Genomic DNA, 23007 nt, shown 5'->3' with positions numbered 1-23007 from the left:
GGAGTTAAATGGAATCATTATTTCAGTGTTTATTATTGTTTTTATCACGTTTTATCACACGCCGGTAGTTATTATGTGTTAATATGCTTAATTTTATCAGTAGGCAACCAAACGTACAATAGGTTTATATAATATCTGTAATATTGTATTTATTTTACTTTTATGCGATTATTATATCAGTTTTATAATTCGCTGTGCATATATTATTGATAATATTACAATATTTGCAAAATTTATGTTTAATATGAAAGTTTTCAAGGAATTTTGATTAAAAAATTAAAATTCAGTGAAAAAAAACTTTAAATTGTTTTTAAATTTGTAAATTTGATCAAATTTATTAAAGAAAAAATGATTTGTAACGATTTTTTAAGAAGTTTTAGTATAAATTGTGTTAATCAACGATAGGCAACCCAACATACAATATTCTTGAATAATTTCATTAATATTCTATTTATTACACTTTTAAGCCTTAATTATATCAGTTTAATAATATCACTAGCATATTTTATTAATAATATTACAATTTTTACCAAAAAACCTTTAAAATAAAAGTTTTTAAGCATTTTTAATGAAATTTTGAAATTAAAATGAATAAAAACTTTAAATTAGTTTAAAACTCTTTAAATTTCACAAAATTTTATGAAATAAATTAATTTATAGAATAAAAAATTAATTATTAACAATTTTAAAAAGTTTAAATTTAATTTTTTCAAATTTTAAACAAAAAAATGTAAAAATAAATTTTTTAAACTTAAAAACTCAATTTTTTAATATTTTGAGCGGAGCTGATCACGCGAGATGCTCCAGCCTCTTTTTGGCGGCTAGAGCAACATCCCAGCAGGCTTCCACACTCAGTAGCGTCGCATCACTCGCCGCTCCCGCAACTCGCCGCTCCCGGCGCTCCAAACCGCTGCAACGCAACTCTCCCACAATCTCGACGCACAAAAAGCACACGCGAATTCAAAAAAATAAAACTCGCTAAAAATCCATTATATTATACGCGCATTCGTCTTACAAGCCGCAAAAACCGTAGCCTCCGAGCGGCGATGGAGGAAAACTACCTGTCAGTCGCTTTCCACGCATCGCGCCGCAAGGAAGCAGCTCGTGTGCGTCGCGAAAATCGAAAACAATCGCACGACACACGCGAATAAAATTTTATCGCGAGTGATTAGAGTGATTAACGCACGCAAATCTTCACAAACACAAGCGGCGTGATCAAAACCATTATAATTATATACAGTGTGTATGTGTAAAATGTCAAAACATGAAAAAACAGTGAAATAACCTCAAAATGTTATTAAAAAACGTATTTTTTCTATAAAAATAATTAAAATAAACATAATAAATGTTATTTTCAAGGATTTTATCTAAAAAACAAACAAAAAACAATTAAAAACTAAAACTTACGTGTTTTTAAAATGATACTCAACGAATCACTACTCACAATAGACAGTAACCTAACCTCAATTATTGAGTTTGAGCACAACGAAACTTTCCGCATGACTCACACTCACCCTCCGCTAAACATCAACTCGACCCCTCGCAATGAAGACGAAGACGTGCTCTATCCAATAGAATGGGTAATACCAATCACAGTAGTCTACGGCATTATATTCATCTTTGGTTTGGTGGGAAATGTGTCAACTTGCATAGTCATCGCACGCAACAAGTCCCTACACACCGTCACCAACTACTATCTCTTCAGTATCGCCATCTCTGATCTGCTTCTGTTAATATCAGGATTACCACCCGAGATGTACCGCATCTGGTCGCCTGCAACGTATGTTTTCGGTGAGGCGTTCTGCGTGTTGCAGGGATTCGCCGCTGAGACTTCAGCGAACGCTACCGTGTTAACCATCACTGCTTTCACCGTTGAGCGATATTTAGCTATATGTCATCCCTTTCTATCGCATACGATGAGTAATCTATCGCGTGCTATAAAATATATCCTGGCGATCTGGGTGATTGCATTGTGTCTGGCTGCACCGCAGGCGATTCAATTCGGTGTGGAATATGAAAGAAAAAATGGCGTCGAGTTGAGTCGCTGCACAGTGGTGGCGAATGATTTCTTTCAACATGCGTTTGAGATTTCGACGTTTATGATTTTTGTTGGTCCGATGACACTTATAACAGTGTTGTATATTTTAATCGCTATTAAATTGAATAAGTCGAAAATGCTGAGGAATAGCAAACAACAGAGGGCGTCACTTGCATCGAATGCAACCTGTAGTGCAATGGCGATTGGCGGTGGTGAGGTTGTGGTTTCCCGTGCGTCGAAAAAGATGCAAGCGCAGAATCGTGTCATCAAGATGTTAGGTAAGTTGAAGTATATTATTATTTAGTTTACTTACTTGTTATGATGTAATTATTGTGTTTGCAAAGCGAAAAAACGAAGAGAAAAACGTGAATGTGACATTGATTTATGTGAAACGAGTCGTAAACGCGTTAAAATACGCATGAATAAGCAAATTAAATGTGTTAAGTAATTAATTCAATGCGGACTGATGATAAAAATGAGTTTAAAATGTGTGAGATGTGATTTTTGTTTGGCGTTTTTTTGATGAGGTATACTTTTTTATCGCCTCATTACGTCGCAAGTCAATATTTACTTTTTGTCGTAAATTGGGTAGAGTTGAAACGCAAATTACTAAACAAAAACATCGTTTATACAATGCTAGGACTAGTTTATGTCTGAATTTTAAGGAAAACATAGGATAAATGGTATATTTTTGTCATTTTTAGAAAGATTTTCTTGAAATACTCAAAGATTTAATGATTTATCAATATTTTTGGGAAAAAAATATTTATTTTGCTGTTAATATTTGATAAAATACTAATTTTGAAGCAAAGTTGTAATATTATCTAAAAAGTTAATAATTATAATGATTTCTAATATAAAATGCATGGAAACTTGTCTGTGATGCATCAATTTTTATGTTTTTTTTTTTTTTTTTTAATTTTTTAGTTTTCTTTACTTAGAGAGTTATTAATGGCGTTTGCAAATATTTTAAGTATTACAATATAAAGACATAATTAATATTAATAAGTAGACAGCAAAATATTTGTTTTATTTTTATTATCAACAAAGTTGTAGTGTTTTTAACCTGCAATACAAAGAAACAAAGTTATTTTCATGATTTTTTACAGTTTTCTTTAAATTACTGAAAATTCAAAGCATTATCAAGTCTTTTCAGTTATTAACTAATAAATTCTTGATAATATCTATATATTGGGACTATATTTAGTACTTTATAATTATTATTGTTAAAATTATACTGCTTTTAACTTGATTTTTAAAGAAAATTAATTTTTTACTGTTTTTCGATAGTTTTAAGTAAATAAAAAGGAATTAACGAAGCCAGAAAAGTTTTTAAGATACTTCCTGAACAGATTTTGATAAGATCTGAAATTATAAACCAAAATAACTGTTTTATCTGTATTTATACAAAAGTTATGACGAATTTAAATTAAAATTTTAAGAAAAACGTTTAAAAACGCGTATAATTTCAAGTTTTTCTTTAATAATTAATGATTTAATCATCCATGAATTAGTTTCAACCATTTACTTTAGTTTTAAAGAAAAAAAGAAACAAAAATGATTGTTTTATCTCCATTACAACCATTAAAGTTATTTTTAACTTGTTTAATAGAATTTACATTGAATTATGATTTCATTTTTACAAAAATTATAACTTCCAGTTCACATACACACATTCATATGCATATTTATCATGAAATAATTAAAAACGCAACAGATTGTGGTTTTGCTCACAAAACTCGTTTACTACTTCACCTAATAAATATTCTATCAATTAAATAATAAATGGCTTCATTCAATTACAAAAATTTTAATAAATTTTAAATTAAGCAATCAATATTTTCCCGGTTAGCAAACTTTCAACCACTAACTTTCAACTCAACTCAATAATACAAGCCAATAGCCAACAATACACGTATAAATAAATCTAACGCAGTACAAGTATCGTATAAACACGCACTTTTGCTCACTTTTGTTTGATTTCACGTTTACGTTTATTGGAAAACAAATTAAACATCAACAAGCACAGAGACAGTTAAAATGTAAAGTTTTGACTTGTTTACATTGATGGAGGGATTGAGTAGTAGAAATTAATTAGTTTCTTGGTCTTTGTTTCATAAAATATTGAATTTTTATTTAAAAAAAGTGAGAAATGCGAATTTTGTATTTTTGCGCCATCTAGGTTTGAATTATGCAACTATAATTATGATTTATAACTAATACAAACTTTTAACTCTTATTTTATGCTTTTTAAATTAAAATTTTGCGATCAAAAGTAGTCTATTTGCTTTTTCCTGAACTAAAATAGATTTATAACAAAATATAATAAAATCGGTCGAGTGGTACTCGCGTTAAAACGTCACAAACATACAAAATTAATTTATTTGTTTATAAAATAGAGATTTATATGGTTTTATGCTGAATCAAAGGCAAATAAGCAGGCGCAAGCTCCACCCAGTGACTAAAACCCGTGACTAAAGTACTTTAGTCACGACCTTGGCCGTCCATATTTAAAATACCACTTTTTGTGTCTCAAAACCGTAGAAAAACAACGTTTTAAAGAAAAAAAAAGTATAAAAATTTTAAAAATTCATAAAATATTCATTTTAATTAAGAAAAACCTTGTAAAATTACAGAATTAATAATTTTAAATTAAGAATTCAATATTTTCCGCTTATCAAACTTTCAACCACTAACTTTCAACTCAACTCAATAATACAAGCCAATAGCCAACAATACACGTATAAATAAATCTAACGCAGTACAAATATAAACACGCACTTTTGCTCACTTTTGTTTGATTTCACGTTTACGTTTGCGTTTATTGGAAAACAAATTGAACATCAACAAGCATGCGACTGCACCGGCGAGGAAACCGCACAACGTTGGCAAATGGCAATTATTTAGAAACCTAATCGCCGATCACAACCTTGAATCGAAATATTTAATCCGCCTTGTCTGGCTTGCTATAAATTGTGTCTGTTTATCCACACACAATGCGCACATTTAAATAAATAATTAATGCATTCGCGATATCACAAACAACTTTATACAACAAATTTATTTGTGTTTATTGTGTTGATGTCATTTTTGCTTTGTGATATTTACAACTAGACTTCGTCCTCGTTGATTTTTTAGTAAAAAAATGTTATTTTTACTTTCCTGGACAAATTATGAACTGAAAACATCAATAAAATTCGTAATTTTATTTAAAAGACATGATAAATGCTTATTATACACTTTAGCGCCATCTACAGTCAAATTATTCAACTATAACATGAATAAATCCCCATATAAACTTTCAACTCTAATTTAACACCCTTTAAATAAAAATTTCAAATATTTTAACACATATTCTACTATTTAGGACCAAGACAAATCCAAAAAAACATAAATCATCAAAATCCATCCATCCGTTCTCGAGTTATAAGCATTCAAACTAACAAAACATAAATTAACCAACTAAAATTGTATTATTTCTATTTTTTATTTCTCTAAATTAAAGTAACTAAATTACTATGCATTGCCTGTACATTGATACAGCGCGACGTGTTGAAATTGCATATAAAACACTATAGCGCCATCTACAGTCGAATTTATTAACTATAACATGAATAAATCCCCATATAAAATTTCAACACTTATTTAACACCCTTGAAATAATAATTTCTAATATTTTAGCACATATTCTCCTATTCAGGACCAAGACAAATCCAATGAACTATAAATCATAAAAATCCATCCAACCGTTCTCGAGTTATAAGCATTCAAACTAACAAAACATAAATTAACCAACTAAAAATACATTTTTTATATTTTTTATTTCTCTAAATTAAAGTAACTAAATTACTATGCATTGCCTGTACATTGATATAGCGCGACGTATTGAAATTGCATTTTTATTCAGGTTCTTTCATCCGCTCGTGCAATGACATGTTCACTTTGGCCCGAGCCGAGAATGCGGTGATGCGCAGAGATTGTTCGCATGCAAAGTCTCGTTACGCGTTAGCGGTGTTGGATCGCGTCTATTCTTGGCGAAATGCAAACCGCAATACCGGACGTCCCAACGCACGGCACGAGCTTATTTATTTGTGTTGTCGTCCGCCGCGGAGAGGTTTAATTAGCATCGGCGATGACAACCTCTCTATGAGTGAGGAGCGTCAGCGTCTTGATTTAATGATCGTTATTAGTGTATTATTATTGTCGCAAGATTCATCGTCTTGGGACCCAGACACAGAGACAGTTATAATGTAAAGTTTTAATTTGTTTACATTGATGGAGGGATTAAGTAGTAGAAATTAATTAGTTTCTTGCGTTTTGTTTCATAAAATTTTTAATTTTTATTTAAAAAAAGTGAGAAATGCAATTTTGTATTTTTACGCCATCTAGGTTTGAATTATGCAACTATAATTATGATTTATAACGAATACAAACTTTTAACTCTTGTTTTATGCTTTTTAAATTAAAATTTTGCGATCAAAAGTAGTCTATTTGCTTTTCCATGAACTAAAATAGATTTATAACAAAATATAATAAAATCGGTCGAGTGGTTCTCGCGTTAAAACGTCACAAACATACAAAATTAATTTATTTGTTTATAAAATAGAGATTTATATGGTTTTATGCCGCACAAAAGGCAAATAAACAGGCGTAAGCTTCACCCCGTGACTAAAACCCGTGACTAACGTACTTTAGTCACGAACTTGACCCTCCATGTTTAAAATACCACTTTTTGTGTCTCAAAACCGAAAAAAATAACGTTTTAAAGAAAAAAAGAAAAAAATTTGAAAAATTCATAAAATATTCATTTTAATCAAGAAAAACCTTGTAAAATTACTGAATTAATAATTAATTATTCCTTCAATCAATAAATCAACTTAATAAAAAGATGCCAAGACTCTTAAATCTTTATAAAACCAATTTTTTTCTGTTTAAAATATAAAAACATTAAAAATCAATTTTAAATTCATTTTACGTCAGAAAAAATGTCAAAAGATGTGAATTAACAAATTACCGCGCTTAAAATATGCAAAATAAAAACCAAAACAAGATATGCATTAACCTAACAATTTGTTGCAATTATCGCTGCTCTTCCATTGACGCAGTAACGAAAACTTTCCGCTTGCAAGCAGGAAAAACCTCAACAAATGCACCAACCATGTAGCAAAATCCGCCAAACCGGTGCGTGCAATTAAACTTTATTGATAACTTTAAATTCGTATTTGTGCGGCGGCCGCGAGTCGACTAATTAACATGTCGAAGCGAATTGACAGTCGACTTTCAGAACCATCAAATGTTTTCGAACCATTCACACGCAACTTGCACGGCTTTAACATACCAATACTACCACTACCCTTATTTGCTTTACATTGACGTTTATTAATTAGAAATCAGCGGGAATTTCGAGTTTTCGAGGATTCCGGCAAAATAAAGTATAATTAGAAATTATTAATTTGATATTGCATTTTGGTCGAGAAAGTGAAGGAAATTACGACAAAGTTTTAATAGAAATTCACCGCAGCGAATTGTAATTACAAACGCAGTTCGATATATTATAACATGCAAGGGGTGTAAATATTTGAATGCGGGGATATTAATACTATGGTTGGACGTGTGCAACTTTTATGACCGATATTAATAAATAATTTTATTTTGTGATTTGTATTCAATCAAAACAGATTGGTTTGAAACTAGGTTATTGAAATGACTGCAGCGCCATCTGGAGTATTCACTAGAATGTCCTTGATGTAAACTAGGTTACTATTAACTTACTAATACTTACAAACGCCATCTACGTGTGAATTATTTAAGTTTTGTATAAAATATCAAAAGTAATAATTTTTTGCTTTAGTTTTTTATGAATATCTCGTAAACTATTAATGTTAGAATAAAATTTCTTTCATAAGCAGATTCAAAATTAAATTCTACGTCTAATTGTAAAAACATTTTGTTGGTAACTTTAATGACTTAAAAGTTATTAACAATTTAACTTTGTTTTTTTAAAATTTTACGTTTTTTACTCTAAATTCATATGTTTTTGATGCTTATCCACCATTTTATACATTCCTGAAACCTCCATAACCTAAATTCAGTACTATCAATGGTAAATCGATGCGGAATTCGCTGCAGATGCGGTTTACACCGCGTGTATCGCACTTTATTTGACAGTTTCAGTTTACATCCAATTTACATTGCATTACTCCTGCGGTAGTTAACCCACTAGACACATAACCTCACACTATACATCTATTACCTCCAGCGGGAATATAAATCAGCTCAAATTGATAGTCATTAGATAAATGGATTAATGAATAAAATGTCTGTGCGTGTGTTGTGCGTGTCCTTTTGTAGGCATTATCCGCCGCGTGCCTGTTTCCGATTGCTTCGTTGGCGAGCGCTCATTTTGTCGCAAATGTGCTCGTTGTGTATCTCATTGCGTATCCTATTGGCCTGTTTGTTGGGCGTTGTTGCCGGCCGGATATGTCGGATATGTTTTCCGTCGACCGGAAAACGGTAAATGACCCACACGGATACTACTAGCCTTCTAACCGTTTCGCGTCTTTAGGTGGATACTATACATTTATATTGGAAAACGTTTATCATGCGGGAATATTGAAAATGGAATATGTGTTTTATTTTTGGCGTTTTAGGCTGTTTTGAGGTTAGTTTCACTAGGAAAAAATATTTAGGGGTTAGGAGCACTCATAATCTATCTAATTTTATTAAAATATTTAAAAACTTTGTATTTGTTTATAAAATACAGAGTTTTTTGTAAAAATATTAACATAAACTGATTTTTTGACAAATGTTTGCATTTTATTTTATTTTGGCCATTTTAAGCCATTTTGAGGTTAGTTTTACTGAGAAAAAAAAGTCTAGGTTATAGAAACATTCATTAACTACCAAAATTTTAAAGAAAAATTAAAAATATTACATTTGTTTATAAAATTCAGCGTGTTTTGTATAAAATATCATCAAAAACTTTTTTTTTTCACTTTTTCTGTTTTATTTTTAATTTTTAACCTATTTTGAGGTTAGATTCACAGCGTAAAAGATATCAACTTTATAAAATCACTTATAAACTACCAAATTTCCAAATAAAAAATAAAAACTTTTTATTACTTTAAAAGATACAGAGTGTTTTGTAAAAAAATCAAACACTAACTTTTTTATCTCATTTTTTCCATTTATAACTAATTTAATAAAAATCCCTAAGTTATTCAAGCGTAACGATGCGACTGCGGTGCACATCTAATAAATTCAAAGTATTTGCATAACTTCAGATTATATCTCTTCGCGGTATAGTCACGTAAACCTAGTTAACGAAGAAAAGCGTCGCGCGACGTCGTTCAGTTTCTAGTTTGAGCTTGACGCCCACACACAGATAACGAACACGAACACAGTTGGATACAAGACATGAATATGGCACCGGGCGAATGCACGTGGATTGCTTGTGACGCCTGTGACTGCTCACAGTTGTAAACGGAGTTATTACATACCTTTATGCCAGCAACCAGCAACCTCTTAACCGGTGACGAGTTATAACTTCATTACGATTATATTTCATGCCAGATTATGACTATACTAATATCATCGTATATTTTGTTGTTTATCGGTGTGCGAAACATCTATAATATAAAAATGAATCGGAAAATCTGTTTGTAAGCGCATAACTCAACAACGTTTAGACGAATTTGGCTAATTCTTTTTTTAAAATGTTTGTTAATGTCCAAGGATGGTTTTTACAGCGAGAAAAATTTGAATAATTGCCGGGAAAACGTTAAAGACAGCCTTTTTCTATAGGATAAAAGTTGGCATTGAGATTCAATCATAGTTATAATTACATAGTTGAATCCGAGATGGCGCGCTGAAGTGCATTATTCGCTATTCTTTATATAATTAATTTCTTTAAAATAAAATTGCGAATCTTATTGATAGAATTGACACCTACTATGTCTAGAACAAGAGAATATAAAAAACTTACATTTTTATTAAACAACTAGCTTTAACCCTTGGCTTCGCTCGCGAATATCTAAAATAATGAAGTTGCTTCCGTACGCGTCAGTAGTCACAGATGAAGTAACAATGAAGTAGAATGGCGGGAAGTTTAAAATGGCTGAAAGTATAGTCTATGGAAGTATAGTGTACAGTCTCCATAGTGTAGTCAATTGGATTTGATGTTGACGTAGCTGTCGGTAATACAGTGTGATAATACAGTGTGATGGTACTATAGTACTTAGGTTTGAGCTTCATTGCTGGAATGCTAGATGGCGTTAAAGTAGTCAAATAGCCAGATGCAGAAGTATTATTGGCTAAACAATTTCTTTAATTTATTTAAAAAATAATTTTTTTTATTAAATAAAAAGTAGCCTATAACCATTCGGGGACCACTAAGAATATGGGTACAAATTTTCATGATGATCGGTTAAGTAGTTTTTGCGTGAAACTGTAACAAACATCAGAACTTTCGCATTTATAATATTAATAGGGATACTGGGACTAAGTCGCTGGCAAAAGCTGGTTAACATATTTTTTACTCAACTGTAAACAAATATAAACAAAAATAAGCAAAAATATAGGTTGAATTGTTTGTTTGGGAGATTAAGTATAAGTAGGCAACCAAATACACAAACTAATATTCTGTTATTGAATATATTGAATAAACGGAAAAGTTTGCGTGCTTCTCCGCTTCTAGTTTGATTATTTAGCAAAGTTTATCATCGACGGAGATATTTTTGCGCGATAGGTAATAATAAAGCAGACTATATTGAGTAAATTTCGAAAATACAATTCGATAAGTTTCCACCCGAGTCGTAGTTCTGATATTATTTAAGCCGCAAGACGCACAAACAGATACGTAAATTAAATGAATGTTACTCATATTTCCCGCGCTTCTAGGAAACTTTCTTTTATAAAAAAATATAAAATAAAAAATAAAACCATTTAAATGCGGAATAAAATTTATGTGTTTCTGGTGTTTGTGGTGTTTATGTGGTGCATTTCTAGGTTAAACGATTTTTTTAAATAGAAGAAAGTAATTTGCAAAGTCGTGGAGAATACAATTGGCAATTCCGTAAACGTCCGAGACTGTCAATCACTTGCTTTTCTTTTTATTTGAAACTTTTGTTTTTGTGCTGGGTAATGCTCGGTTTCCGTTGTTCTCGGTTTCGCATCCTTATTAACTCTACAGTTGAGTGAATAATGTGAATTCTTCAAGGTTTTCATACTTCATTAACTCACTTATTATCTACTTTTGTATTTTTTCTTTTATTTTTAACTTGTAATCGCGCAAATCAAGTGAATCTTATAAAATCTTATAAAATAATTATATTTTTACTTAAAAAAAATTATTATATTTTGACCATTTTGGACCATTTTGAGGTTAGTTTTACTGAGTAAAAAATGTGTAGTTTATAGAAACACTCATAACCTATTTAATTTTAATTAAAAAGATTATATTATTCTGTTTGTTAACAAAATACAGGGTGTTTTTGTCGTATTTTTACATTTTATTTGATTTTGAGTATTTTAAGCCATTTTGAGGTTAGTTTCACTGCGAAAAAAATGTTTAACTTATAAAAACACTCAAACTGTTTTATTTTTAACTTTTAATTATTCAAATCTAGTGAATACAAAGAAAAATCTTATAAAATAAATATATTTTTACTTATTGAAAAAAAAATTATTATATTTTGACCATTTTGGACCATTTTGAGGTTAGATTTACTGAGTAAAAAATGTGAAGGTTATAAAAACACTCATAATCTATTCAATTTTAATTAAAAAGATTAAATTATTCTGTTTGTTAACAAAATTCAGAGTGTTTTTGTCGTATTTTTGCATTTTATTTGATTTTGAATATTTTAAGCAATTTTGAGGTTAGTTTCACTGCGAGAAAAATGTCAAAGTTATAAAAACACTCAATTTCTTTTATTTTTAACTTTTATTTATCCAAATCTATTGAATACAATGCAAAATCTTATATAATAAATATATTTTTACTTATTGAAATATAATTTATTTTATTTCGACAAATTTAGTCTATTTTGAGGTTAGTTTTACTGCATAAAAAATGTGTAGGTTATAGAAACAGTCATAACCTATTCAATTTTAATTAAAAAAATTATATTATTCTGTTTGTTAACAAAATACAGAGTGTTTTTGTCCTAGTTTCGCATTTTATTTGATTTTAAGTATTTTAAACAATTTTAAGGTTAGTTTCACTGCGAAAAAATGTTTAACTTATAAAAACACTCAAACTGTTTTATTTTTAACTTTTAATCGTTCAAATCAAGTGAATACAATACACAATCTTATTAAATAAATATATTCTTACTTATTGACGGATTTTTGCATTTGTATTAAAAACAATTTGTTTGTTGTAAAATATGTTTGAATATCAGATTTTATTACATTTTTGTATTTTGTATTCCTTCCTTGCCGTATTTTTATTTTGTGGACAGTAGAATATAATACGCGTGTACTCGTATTTCGCAACGAATATCAGAAACGATACAAAGTGACTGAAGCCCAGAATGAGCAATGAATGAATGAAAAAACCTTTGAACTGATAAAAAGTAAAAAAGGAGCATATACGTCGGAGTGAATTATAAAAAAGAAGGAAAAACACGCCAGCAGAAAAAAAAATGCAATGCGCTGAAGATGAGAAGAGAAAATGTTAACATTTTGTGCCGGATTTTATTTACAGGGATTAAATCAAAGATAAAACGTATTACGTAGATTATTCAAAACGAACAGGAAAAAAAATGAAGCAAACATGATAAAAATCAAGTGTTTCAAATTCATTGGATGCTTTTTTTTGTATAAAACTAATTATATTGTTATTAACCTCAAATAAATTTGAGATAAAAAATAAATTTTTAATATTACATCAAGTTTTTATTCATTTTAGGTTAAATTTTAAGGTTATAATTCAAATTTTTACAGTTTTCTGTATTTTATGGCATTTTGTTTCCACCCCGTGGCTAAAACCCGTAACTAAACTAGTTTATTCACAGTTTTAGCCATCCGTGTTTAAAGTATAACTTTTTATGGCTCAAAACCAAGAAAAACTGGCATTTTAAAGCAGGAAAGTAAAAAAATATAAAAATATATCAAGAAATTAAAATTACATCAGATTTCAATTAAATTCACTCAACTGAAAACATAATTCAACTTAAAAACTCTAAAAACAAGCAAAGTTAAGCTCTAAAAATTAATATTACTTAAATTTTAAGGTTATAATTCAAATTTTTACAGTTTTCTGTATTTTATGACATTTTGCTCCACCCCGTGGCTAAAACCCGTAACTAAACTACTTTATTCACAGTTTTAGCCATCCGTGTTTAAAGTATAACTTTTTATGTCTGAAAACCGCGAAAAACCTGCGTTTTAACGCAGAAAAGTAAAAAAATATTTTAAAAACACCAAGAAATTGAAATTACAGCAGATTTCAATTAAATTCACTCAACTGAAAACATAATTCGACTTAAAAACACTAAAAACAAGCAAAGTTAAGCTCTAAAAATTAATATTACTGCATTTTTCCTATCCTGGCACTTGCATAATAATATTTTTCATTTATTTCCTAATAAAATAAAGAAATTCTCCACGATATCATCTTATATTTCTCTAAGAATATAAGCTATTTTTATTGTCATTGATCGTATTTACGTGAAACTCCGTGTACACCGATATGAATTTATTGTATCGAACAAAACCAGAATTCTACGCTGCACACGTTACGCGATCAAAAAAAAAACACACAACAAATTGTTGTTAGCAACGTGGCGAATACACGTTTATAAAATATACGAGCATTTATTGTGCTTGCACAATGTATTCCAGAATCTTGAATCTCTACAAACGTTGAAAACTCTATCAACCGACAAAAAATACAAGTTATTGTAGTTATTCGCCGCCAACGAGTGGAATATAACAGAATATGGCGGAATAGCATCTTGTGCACAGTCGCCTCTCAGCGTTTTCATCACTTTCATCTGCGAAATCGTTTTTGTGCCGATTGTGTCGCATGCTCACCATTTTATTTCGTGTGTCGAAGGTTGGAGAAGGTTGTAGAGTTGTAAGTTTTCATCCTAGGTAAATAAACATCTCAAATCTAATAGTAGTTTCTATTTTTAGATATTGAGAGGTTTCTGACGTCTTTGGAGAGTTTTTTCATAGATAACGGAATCTTTACTTAACAAAAGTCTTTTTTTCTTTGTCCAGATTGTTCAAATAATCATTAAATATATAAATAGAGGTAGATTTAATTTTTATCATTAATTTAATACAAGGTAACGTCATCTATGCTTCAAATAAGTGACTATAAATGTAATTTTTGTGTTTTCAGTTTTTAAACCTCAATTTCAGCCATTTTAAGTTAATTTTTTAAAACAAAAAGTAGCTTATGTCTTTTTCCATCTTCTAATCTATCTCTATACCAAATTTGATAAAAATCGGTTCGGTAGTTTAGGCGTGATTGAGTAACAAACATACATGCAACCATAAAAACATTGTCACGCTTATATTTTAATAAAAATCAAAATTTTCTCACAAATTCAATGCAAAAACAACAAAAATCTTAAATAAATTAAATAATAACACTGATAATTGACTGAAATGTCAATTGCATTGTAATAAGTACAATGTAATATGTTGTATGTTCCAGTCTAAAGCTCGAGTTGATTAATACGTAATTTAATACGCTGTGAGTATGAGAACGAGAGTGACCGTAAAGAATTGGCGAATTTGCACGAGGAAAACAACTTAACTCTTGCGATCGCATGTCGCTGGCTGGTCGCATGTCGCAATGTCGCCATGTCGGCAATATCGCATGTGTCATGCACACGTGCAATTTGTCCTGCACTAGCGCTACTCAGACGGAAACTGCACGCGCACAAGGACACGCTATTCGTCGTAAAAATTAATTAACGAGCATGGTGGATGCGCCAGCCATGCGGGGCACATTACTGGACTAGATTCGCACTCTGCCAGTTAGATTCCCTTTTACTTTGAACTGCTTTTTTGGAATTAATAGTAATTTAAAGGTGATTTGATTGAAAAATTTAGAAAATTATTTTGTAGTAATTGTAATTATATTGATTAAAAGTTGTTTTAATGTTGTGGGTAATTAATTAAATTTTTAGGAAGAAATTTTTACGATTTTTAAAGTTTTTAATGGTTAAATCGGTGTTTTAGCAGGCGCAAGCTCCGCCCCGTGACTAAAACCTGTGGCTAAAGTACTTTAGTCACGGCCTTGGCCGTCTGTGTTTAAATTAACACTTTTACGTCTTAAAACCGTGAAAAATTGTTTCTTTAAAGGTGAAAGTTCAAAAATTATTTTTTACTATTTTAAAGTAGCGCCATCTTACGGCGAAAGCAAAAACTATTAAAAATAGGTTATATTTATTTTAATAATTAAATAATTAAACGTTTGTAATAAAATTTACATCTAAATAATATTTTTTAATTTTTGTTGGAAAAATAACAGATTTTAATTTTTGTTACAAAAATAATGAAAATTATCAATTAAATCGATTTATTTCTTGATTAAATGCCTCAAAACCTATTAAAAACAGATTATTACACTATATTACAATAAATTCTGATTCGTAGTTAATGAAATCGACACCCAAATAACAGTTTTTCATCAATTTTCGTTAATAATCCGCGTTGAAATGTTTACTTGTTGCACAAAAACAATATGAAATTACAAAACAGACAGAAATAGATTGAGGCTTAGCCGTGAGCGTTGCTTGATGATGGCGTCCTGATTAATCTACGGTTTAATTGCACACGATTGATTGATGAAACACTTGTTCGCTCATCTCTCATCTCATCTCACGACGCACGCAAAAAAAGAAGCGAAGCGTACGTCAACGCACATGTTGAACATGTTGCCTACGCCGACGTCAGCGGCATCAGCGAATATTGTGTGAAAACGGATAAGTAACAATACAGCAAGTGCAATAGAAATGCACTGGTGCATGTGATTCGTGCCGCGCGAATATTATTATCGAAATTGCAGTAATCAACTATGATTGATTAACAAAAGAATTGCGAGGAATTGCGGTGAATCTATATATTACACAATTGTGGAATTATAGATGATTATTGCTTTAATATTGCAGTTTAAATATAAATTAGGTTAGGTTATGAGAGGTTATATAATGGTAGTGCTGCAGTAGAACAATCTACGCATGCGCATAATACTATTACAGTGTTGGTTTAATAGAAAAATTAAAAATAAAATTTTACTACGTTGAATTAAAAGTTAAATTAAGTTTTATTAGGTTATAATGCGATTGTACTGTCATAGGTCACACTGCGCATGCGCAAATTAATATTTCTCTGCTAGTTTAACAAAAAAGTCAAAAATAAAATTTTATTTCATTAAAATAAATCTTATGTTATGAAAATTAGGTTATAATACGTTACTACTGTAATAGAATGTACTGCGCATGCGCATAATAATATTACACTGTTAATTTAATACTCAAATCAAAAATAGCATTTTATTACAAAGATATCTCGTGATATGCAATGAACAAGCGCGCTGTAACTCTTAAATCAATAAACCGTACTGATTCTGCTTCCCTCTGCGACCTTATGCTTGCCAAGAGAGCGTAAATCAAAAAGGACTTTAAGGACCAATTTGTCCGCCGCGTCCGGCTGGTTATTTATCGCCCGCTTAGTCCGACTCACAAGTCACAAACCACCCGATTTCACATCAAACTATGCCAGACCACAGACGCACAAAGTTTTGTTTTCGAACAAATATTGGAGACAAAGTCAAGGCACACACAAAATTGCTTTACTTTAGATATTTCAGATCAAATAATATTTTATAGCATAACCTTCAAGAAAAATGTATTTTAAGGTTAGGTAATTATTTTTTATACTTATTTTTAGTTTTTCGTGTGTTTTTTACATTGTTTACAATTCTATTGTTCTTATGTTGAAGTTTACATCAAATATTATTTGATACATAACCTAGAAAATGTTTTTTGAAGGTTATATTGACCTTCAAATACTTTCTCAGAGTTTTCTTGTGTTTTTATGTTTTTTAGAATTCTATTGTTTTGATTCTTAGGTTTTATCAAATATTATTAAATACATAACCAAAAAAATATTTTAAGGTTAGATTTGCTTTAAAATAATTATTTTTAGTTTTTAGGAATTTGCAAACATTGTTTATACTCCTATTGTCTTTGTTTCAATGTTTTCATCAAATATTAGTCAATACATAATACATAACCTAAAAAAGTTGAGGTTAAATTTGCTTAAAATCAAATATTAACCATTTTCATGGACAATTTACCTTATTTACTCCTCCATTGTTTTTTTGTTGATGTTCACATTAAATACAAATCACAACTTAACCTAAAAAATCTTTTTGAGGTTAAGTTAACCCCAATCTAGTTATTCTTAGTTTTGATGCATTGTTAACATTGTTTTCAATTCCATTGTTCTTTTGTCTAGGTTAGTTTCAGTTTCAGTTTCAGTTCCAGTTTGAATTTTGTTATCTCCCAGTCTCCATGGGGTTGTTATACCTGCGCGTGGAATTTCCTCCTGGCTATTTCACGTTCCCTTGTTTCAAGTTTCGCTTTTTTGCATTTCTAGTATATCACATTTTGTGAGCATCTCGCTGGATTCATGAATAAAACACCGTGGTAGTAGTAGTGGTGGTGGTTAGTTGGCATAGTTCCTCTCCCTTTGGAAATTTACTTGATTTTTCCTCCGCTCCACCCCGGCTAATATACGACCGGTCGTCGCGTTCGACATTTAAGGCTATTGGAAGCGGACGTGCCGCGCGTTGATAACATTCGACGAGGAGATACTTTCATCCACGCGACACTTTTCTTCACTAACAAGGTCATGAGATTATATCATGCGTAGAAAGTTAATAGTACATGCATAATTTAAACGGCTGACATTTTCGGTTTAAATCTAATTTATTTTCGGGTTTTTGGTGGTTTTTGGTGGAAAATTACGTTTGTGAAGAAAATAATGTTGTAAAATTATACAATCCTAATCCTAAACCACTTTTATCTTATCTTATCTTTGGTTATCTTTGTTCTTCAGGAATGTAATGTTTTTTGATGGTTTTGGTGGTGGTTGTGGTAAAGTAGAGTACATTTCTAGTGTTTCTACACTTCTGCGTAGTTAAACATTGATGCTGGGCGGTTTGTGATGCGTGTCGCGTCAAATTCCCAGCCTCAAAAAGCAAGAAACGCACGAAAACAAGTCAAGCACACCGAGGGTAAACTGGGAAAAGAGTAAAAACATGTTTTGGGCATGTGGGGCATACATTTTTATTGAATATTTCATCTTTTTTATTTTTCGGGAATGTTTCAAGGGTGAATACATTTATTTTATGATGATAGATATTAAAATATGCTCAGTAATATCATATATCAAATATTGAACGTTAAATACCCGTTAAATATTAAAATACATTGATTTTGACAGTGAAAATGTATGCAACCCAAATAACATCAAAATATTTTTAGAGAAATGTTCAGAGAAAATAACGCCAATGCCAATGGTAATTTAAGAAACGTTTTGAGCATCTGTCTGAAACTCAGAACATTATGATTAAAACAGCTACATTATCCGCAGACGCTCTTGCCGCCATTAAGAACCCACGCGATCCGGCGATAACCAACCGAATCATTAACACAAACTTCGCATTAAGAGAATTTATCACAACCAGAACACAATTGCTTTATATTCTAAGTCTTAAGACCCTTAAAAAGCAGAAAATCAAAAAAAAGAAAAAATATTAAGTAGAAATTAAAATAGGTTATGTTTACGAGTTGACATAACCTAGTCTATGTTATATTAATATAATTAACACGTAAAGAAACCAAAAAAGGAAGAAAAATTTTAATTCAACGCAAAGTAAGAAAATGAATTGAATTGTTTCAATTGAAATCCATTCCTAGCCACTCCACTTCCACGCCAGGAAGAGACTTTGATCATTTCATTTCCGCATTTCCTCATTTCCACTTTCACATCTCATCCGATCAGATTATCCTTTTTTTCATCATCATTCCACTTTTTTGCATTTCTCAATATCCAGGGTTATCATTCCTTTTAATATCTCTCTCTCGGCTTAAATATAGAGCAATGCCTTTGGGGGTTAAACTCGCTTATTATCCTCAATATAGCAAATACCTAGCTTATTGTCCTTGTACTTGCTTCTGTCTTTCAGTGACATTCCACACGCAAGTATAAGGATGATGTGTTTGAGTCGCAAATTAGAGGGAATTAGATTACCGAAAGTTAGGTTAAGTTGTGTTAAGTTAGGTTATGTCGCTCGGCGCGGCTGGATAATGAGATGACTCGGCCAGATGTTCGCCGCCGATAGCCGACGAACGAAATGTTCGACATTCTATTATAGGCAACCATAAATGCATTTTTATACAGGGTGTTTTATTAACAAAAATATTAATTTTGTAAAAATTAAGTTTTTTGATGTTTTTTAATTAATTTAAGAAATAAATTATAAGTTAATTAATCTTAAAATTAATTTTTTAATTTTTTTGCGAACAGAATGTTTTGAGCCAATTAGCGATCAGAGAATCAAGAATTAAAAGCCCTGGCTAATTATCTAGCGCACTCCAATATGCCCAGCGCAATTGCAGTTAATTTTACATTTTACTAATTGAATGCCATCCGAAAGCCCCAACACAAATAATTATTTTAATCATGATAAATAATTATAATCAATATTTGCTCCTATTATACTCCTGTTTTTATTTTTGATGTGATGTTGTGTAGTAACAATTGATAGTCAACTGTATTGTCATTTATCAATAGGTTATCACGAATCGATAACAACCACCAACACTTAATAATACTGCGCGCCGTGCAGATTTGAAGAGGATATAATCAAATGTGCATTAATAATCACTGACTTCATAATTATTCATCTTCCTGTTGCTACCGCACGTTCGTCGTAAATCATTCCGCAAAGTGCACAATTCGCGTTCGTTTTGGCATGGAAATTAGATTTACGAATCGTGACCAGTGGACAAACTAGTAACACAATGTGTTTAAACATTACTTCAATAACTTTTATTAAAACTTTAATTTTATAAGTTAAATTTTATGTTATTACGGTTTATTTGAGTAATTAAATTAATTTTTAATTGAATTTATGCGGATTATGCAGTTGTTGATAAGATAAAAGTAATGTTTAGCATAAAATGTGTTTCAGTAGTATAGAAATTCATGTAATTCAAGAAGATGCAAATTATTTGCTTTATTGAAATAAATCAAAACGATTTGTGTTATATTGGTTGCCTATATTATGAACTAGCTTTAACCCTTGGCTTCGCTCGCGAATATCTAAAATAATGAAGTTGCTTCCGTACGCGTCTGTAGTCACAGAAGAAGTAACAATGAAGTAGAATGGCGGGAAGTTTAAAATGGCTGAAAGTATAGTATATGGAAGTATAGTGTACAGTCTCCATAGTGTAGTCAATTGGATTTGATGTTGACATAGCTGTCGGTAATACAGTGTGATACTACAGTGTGATGGTACTATAGTACTTAGGTTTGAGCTTTATTGCTGGAATGCTAGATGGCGTTAAAGTAGTCAAATAGCCAGATGCAGGGGTATTATTGGCTAAACAATTTCTTTATTTTATTTTAAAAAATAATTTTTTTTATTAAATAAAAAGTAGCCTATAACCATTCGGGGACCACTAAGAATATGTGTACAAATTTTCATGATGATCGGTTAAGTAGTTTTTGCGTGAAAGTGTAACAAACATCAGGACTTTTGCATTTATAATATTAGTGGGGATAAGCTGTCAAATGATTGGGATAATAACAATCCCAACAAATCAGGGATAATAAAAAGCAGTTCAGCAGTTCATTTTTTACTAACAGAGTAAAACCAAGTAAGTTTTATGTTAGCTTTAAGTTAAAACCAATTTAAATTAATTTACATATTTAAATTGCTTGCTTACAATTAAATAATTGATTTTGTGGTTGTGGTTGTGTATAGGTTAAATGTTTCCTGCTTTCTGGGTTGCATACACTATACAAATTGATTTCAACATTTTTCTTTTCTTTGATTAAATTAACTCTTCGAAAGCAGTTTGCGGCGTGTAGGCGTCAAAAACAAACGGTATTTATGTAGGGCATCGTGTTGGCGGATAATTCGCGTCGTCTGAAGTAACAAAAAGTAATAGCGGATGAAAAAGCGCGTGGCAATCTAGCGAAATCGACGAGGCGCGCAAATCAAATTAAACTTTTCCAATAACAAAGCGCGTCGAACTCAATTCAGTCAACTGAAATATAATAATTCCAAATAATTCCAAACGCAATGAAGCTAAATGAAACTAAGCAAAGAGATAATAAACAATAAATAACAATCAGTATCAGTTAATATTCTACTAGATATATCTTTATACTCATTAAAAGAAAATAATTTTATATTAAACTAGTGTTTAATAAAAATGTAATTCGTTTTTACTCTCTTGTTCTAGACATACTCGTAGTATGTGTCAATTCTATCAATAAGATTCGCAATTTTATTTTAAAGAAATTAATTATATAAAGAATTGCTAATAATGCACTTCAGCGCGCCATCTCGGATTCAACTATTTAATTATACCTATGATTGTATCTCAATGCCAACTTTTATCCTATAGAAAATGGCTGTCTTTAGTGTTTTCCCGGCAATTATTTAAATTTTTCTCGCTGTAAAAACCATCCTTGGACTTTAACGAACATTTTAAAAAAAGAATTGGCCAAATTGGTCGAAGCGTTGTTGAGTTATGCGCTTACCAACAGATTTTTATATTATAAATTTTAATAAATGTTCTATTTATAGTTGCTGTAGTGGTGGCTTTCTTCATCTGCTGGGCTCCATTCCACGCCCAACGTCTACTGGCGGTGTACTTGAGCGCCGCGTCCCCGGAAGCGCAGAAGATGTGCATTGAGATCTACATCGCTCTGATGTACATTTCCGGCGTGCTCTACTTCCTTTCAACCATGGTCAACCCAATTCTCTATCACATTATGTCGAACAAATTTCGACAGGCATTCAAGGTAAGTCACGATGATGAACATTAAACAACTTCATAACTTCCAAACTCTCATAAGCACACTCTGGCACTCATCCAATGATAACAATCTGAACAGGTGTATAATCTATTCACATCAAAACTTAAAACTTAAAACTTAAAACGTGCATTTAGTAATAAAGTAACACAAAGTAATAAATTTTGTGTATACTTGGTTGCCTAACATCTATATATACTGCAGATGCTTAGCCAGTTGAAAATTTAATCTTAAAAGTTGGTAATTTGCGTTGGAAAACCAAATTAGCACTTAATTTATTTCGGAAAGCTTTAAAATAAAACGGAAGTGCAGAGTGTGTTCCAACGGCATCGAGTTAATGCCCGGCTCGTGGAAGATACGGCCTCAGTTGAGTTGAAAAAGTGCACATAAATTTAATTTACGGCTGTAAATATTTAGCGCATTCACATTCCCATGTTGCACTCTGCGCTAAAATCAGCCCAGCATTATTCACACGACGCAAGTCATAATCCGTTTAAATGCTCATAAAATTTCGTTTATTTCGAAATTTAAAACATCCTGTATATACAGCACGTCAGCACGTATGCAGTTTTGATTATTTATTCGAGAGATATGCGTCTATAAATGAATATTGCTTGACTTTTCTTTTATTTTGTGTGCAAATTACTTAGAAATGAATTTGTTTCGGTTGAAATTAACCATTTGAAAATTGCAATTTATTTAAATTTATTTAAAGGATTTGTCGAGCCGTGAAATTGATTGCAATGTTTCGATCTCGATGGGTAAACACGCTATGCATGCGGAAATCGTGAATCAAAATCGTCAAACGCGGTCAACCGCTCTGAAAATGGCAAAAAATGTTTGGATTTTTTTAGTTTTCAACTAGCACTTTAACTTTTTCCATTTTT

General features: G+C 31.0%; 1 protein-coding gene across 1 annotated transcript in view; it reads left to right on the top strand.

Moving 5' to 3' along the window:
• The first annotated feature begins 869 nt into the window (after positions 1 to 869).
• The window catches only part of LOC135790180 (pyrokinin-1 receptor-like), a 35030-nt gene continuing 12892 nt past the window's right edge, over positions 870 to 23007 (top strand). The window contains exons 1-2 of the mRNA XM_065300251.1: positions 870 to 2316; positions 21891 to 22108. Coding sequence (XP_065156323.1) covers positions 1419 to 2316; positions 21891 to 22108 — 1116 coding nt within the window. The 5' untranslated portion in view covers positions 870 to 1418. The remainder of the gene's footprint in view (positions 2317 to 21890; positions 22109 to 23007) is intronic.

Source organism: Atheta coriaria, unplaced genomic scaffold, assembly GCF_025399875.1.
Source record: "Atheta coriaria isolate IRGN ID8LTWV9N9 unplaced genomic scaffold, Caltech_Dcor_3.1 hic_scaffold_4_pilon, whole genome shotgun sequence".
Taxonomy (NCBI): domain Eukaryota; kingdom Metazoa; phylum Arthropoda; class Insecta; order Coleoptera; family Staphylinidae; genus Dalotia; species Dalotia coriaria.
Note: the sequence above shows the minus strand (reverse complement) of the source record. Positions and strands in the feature narration are given on the sequence as shown.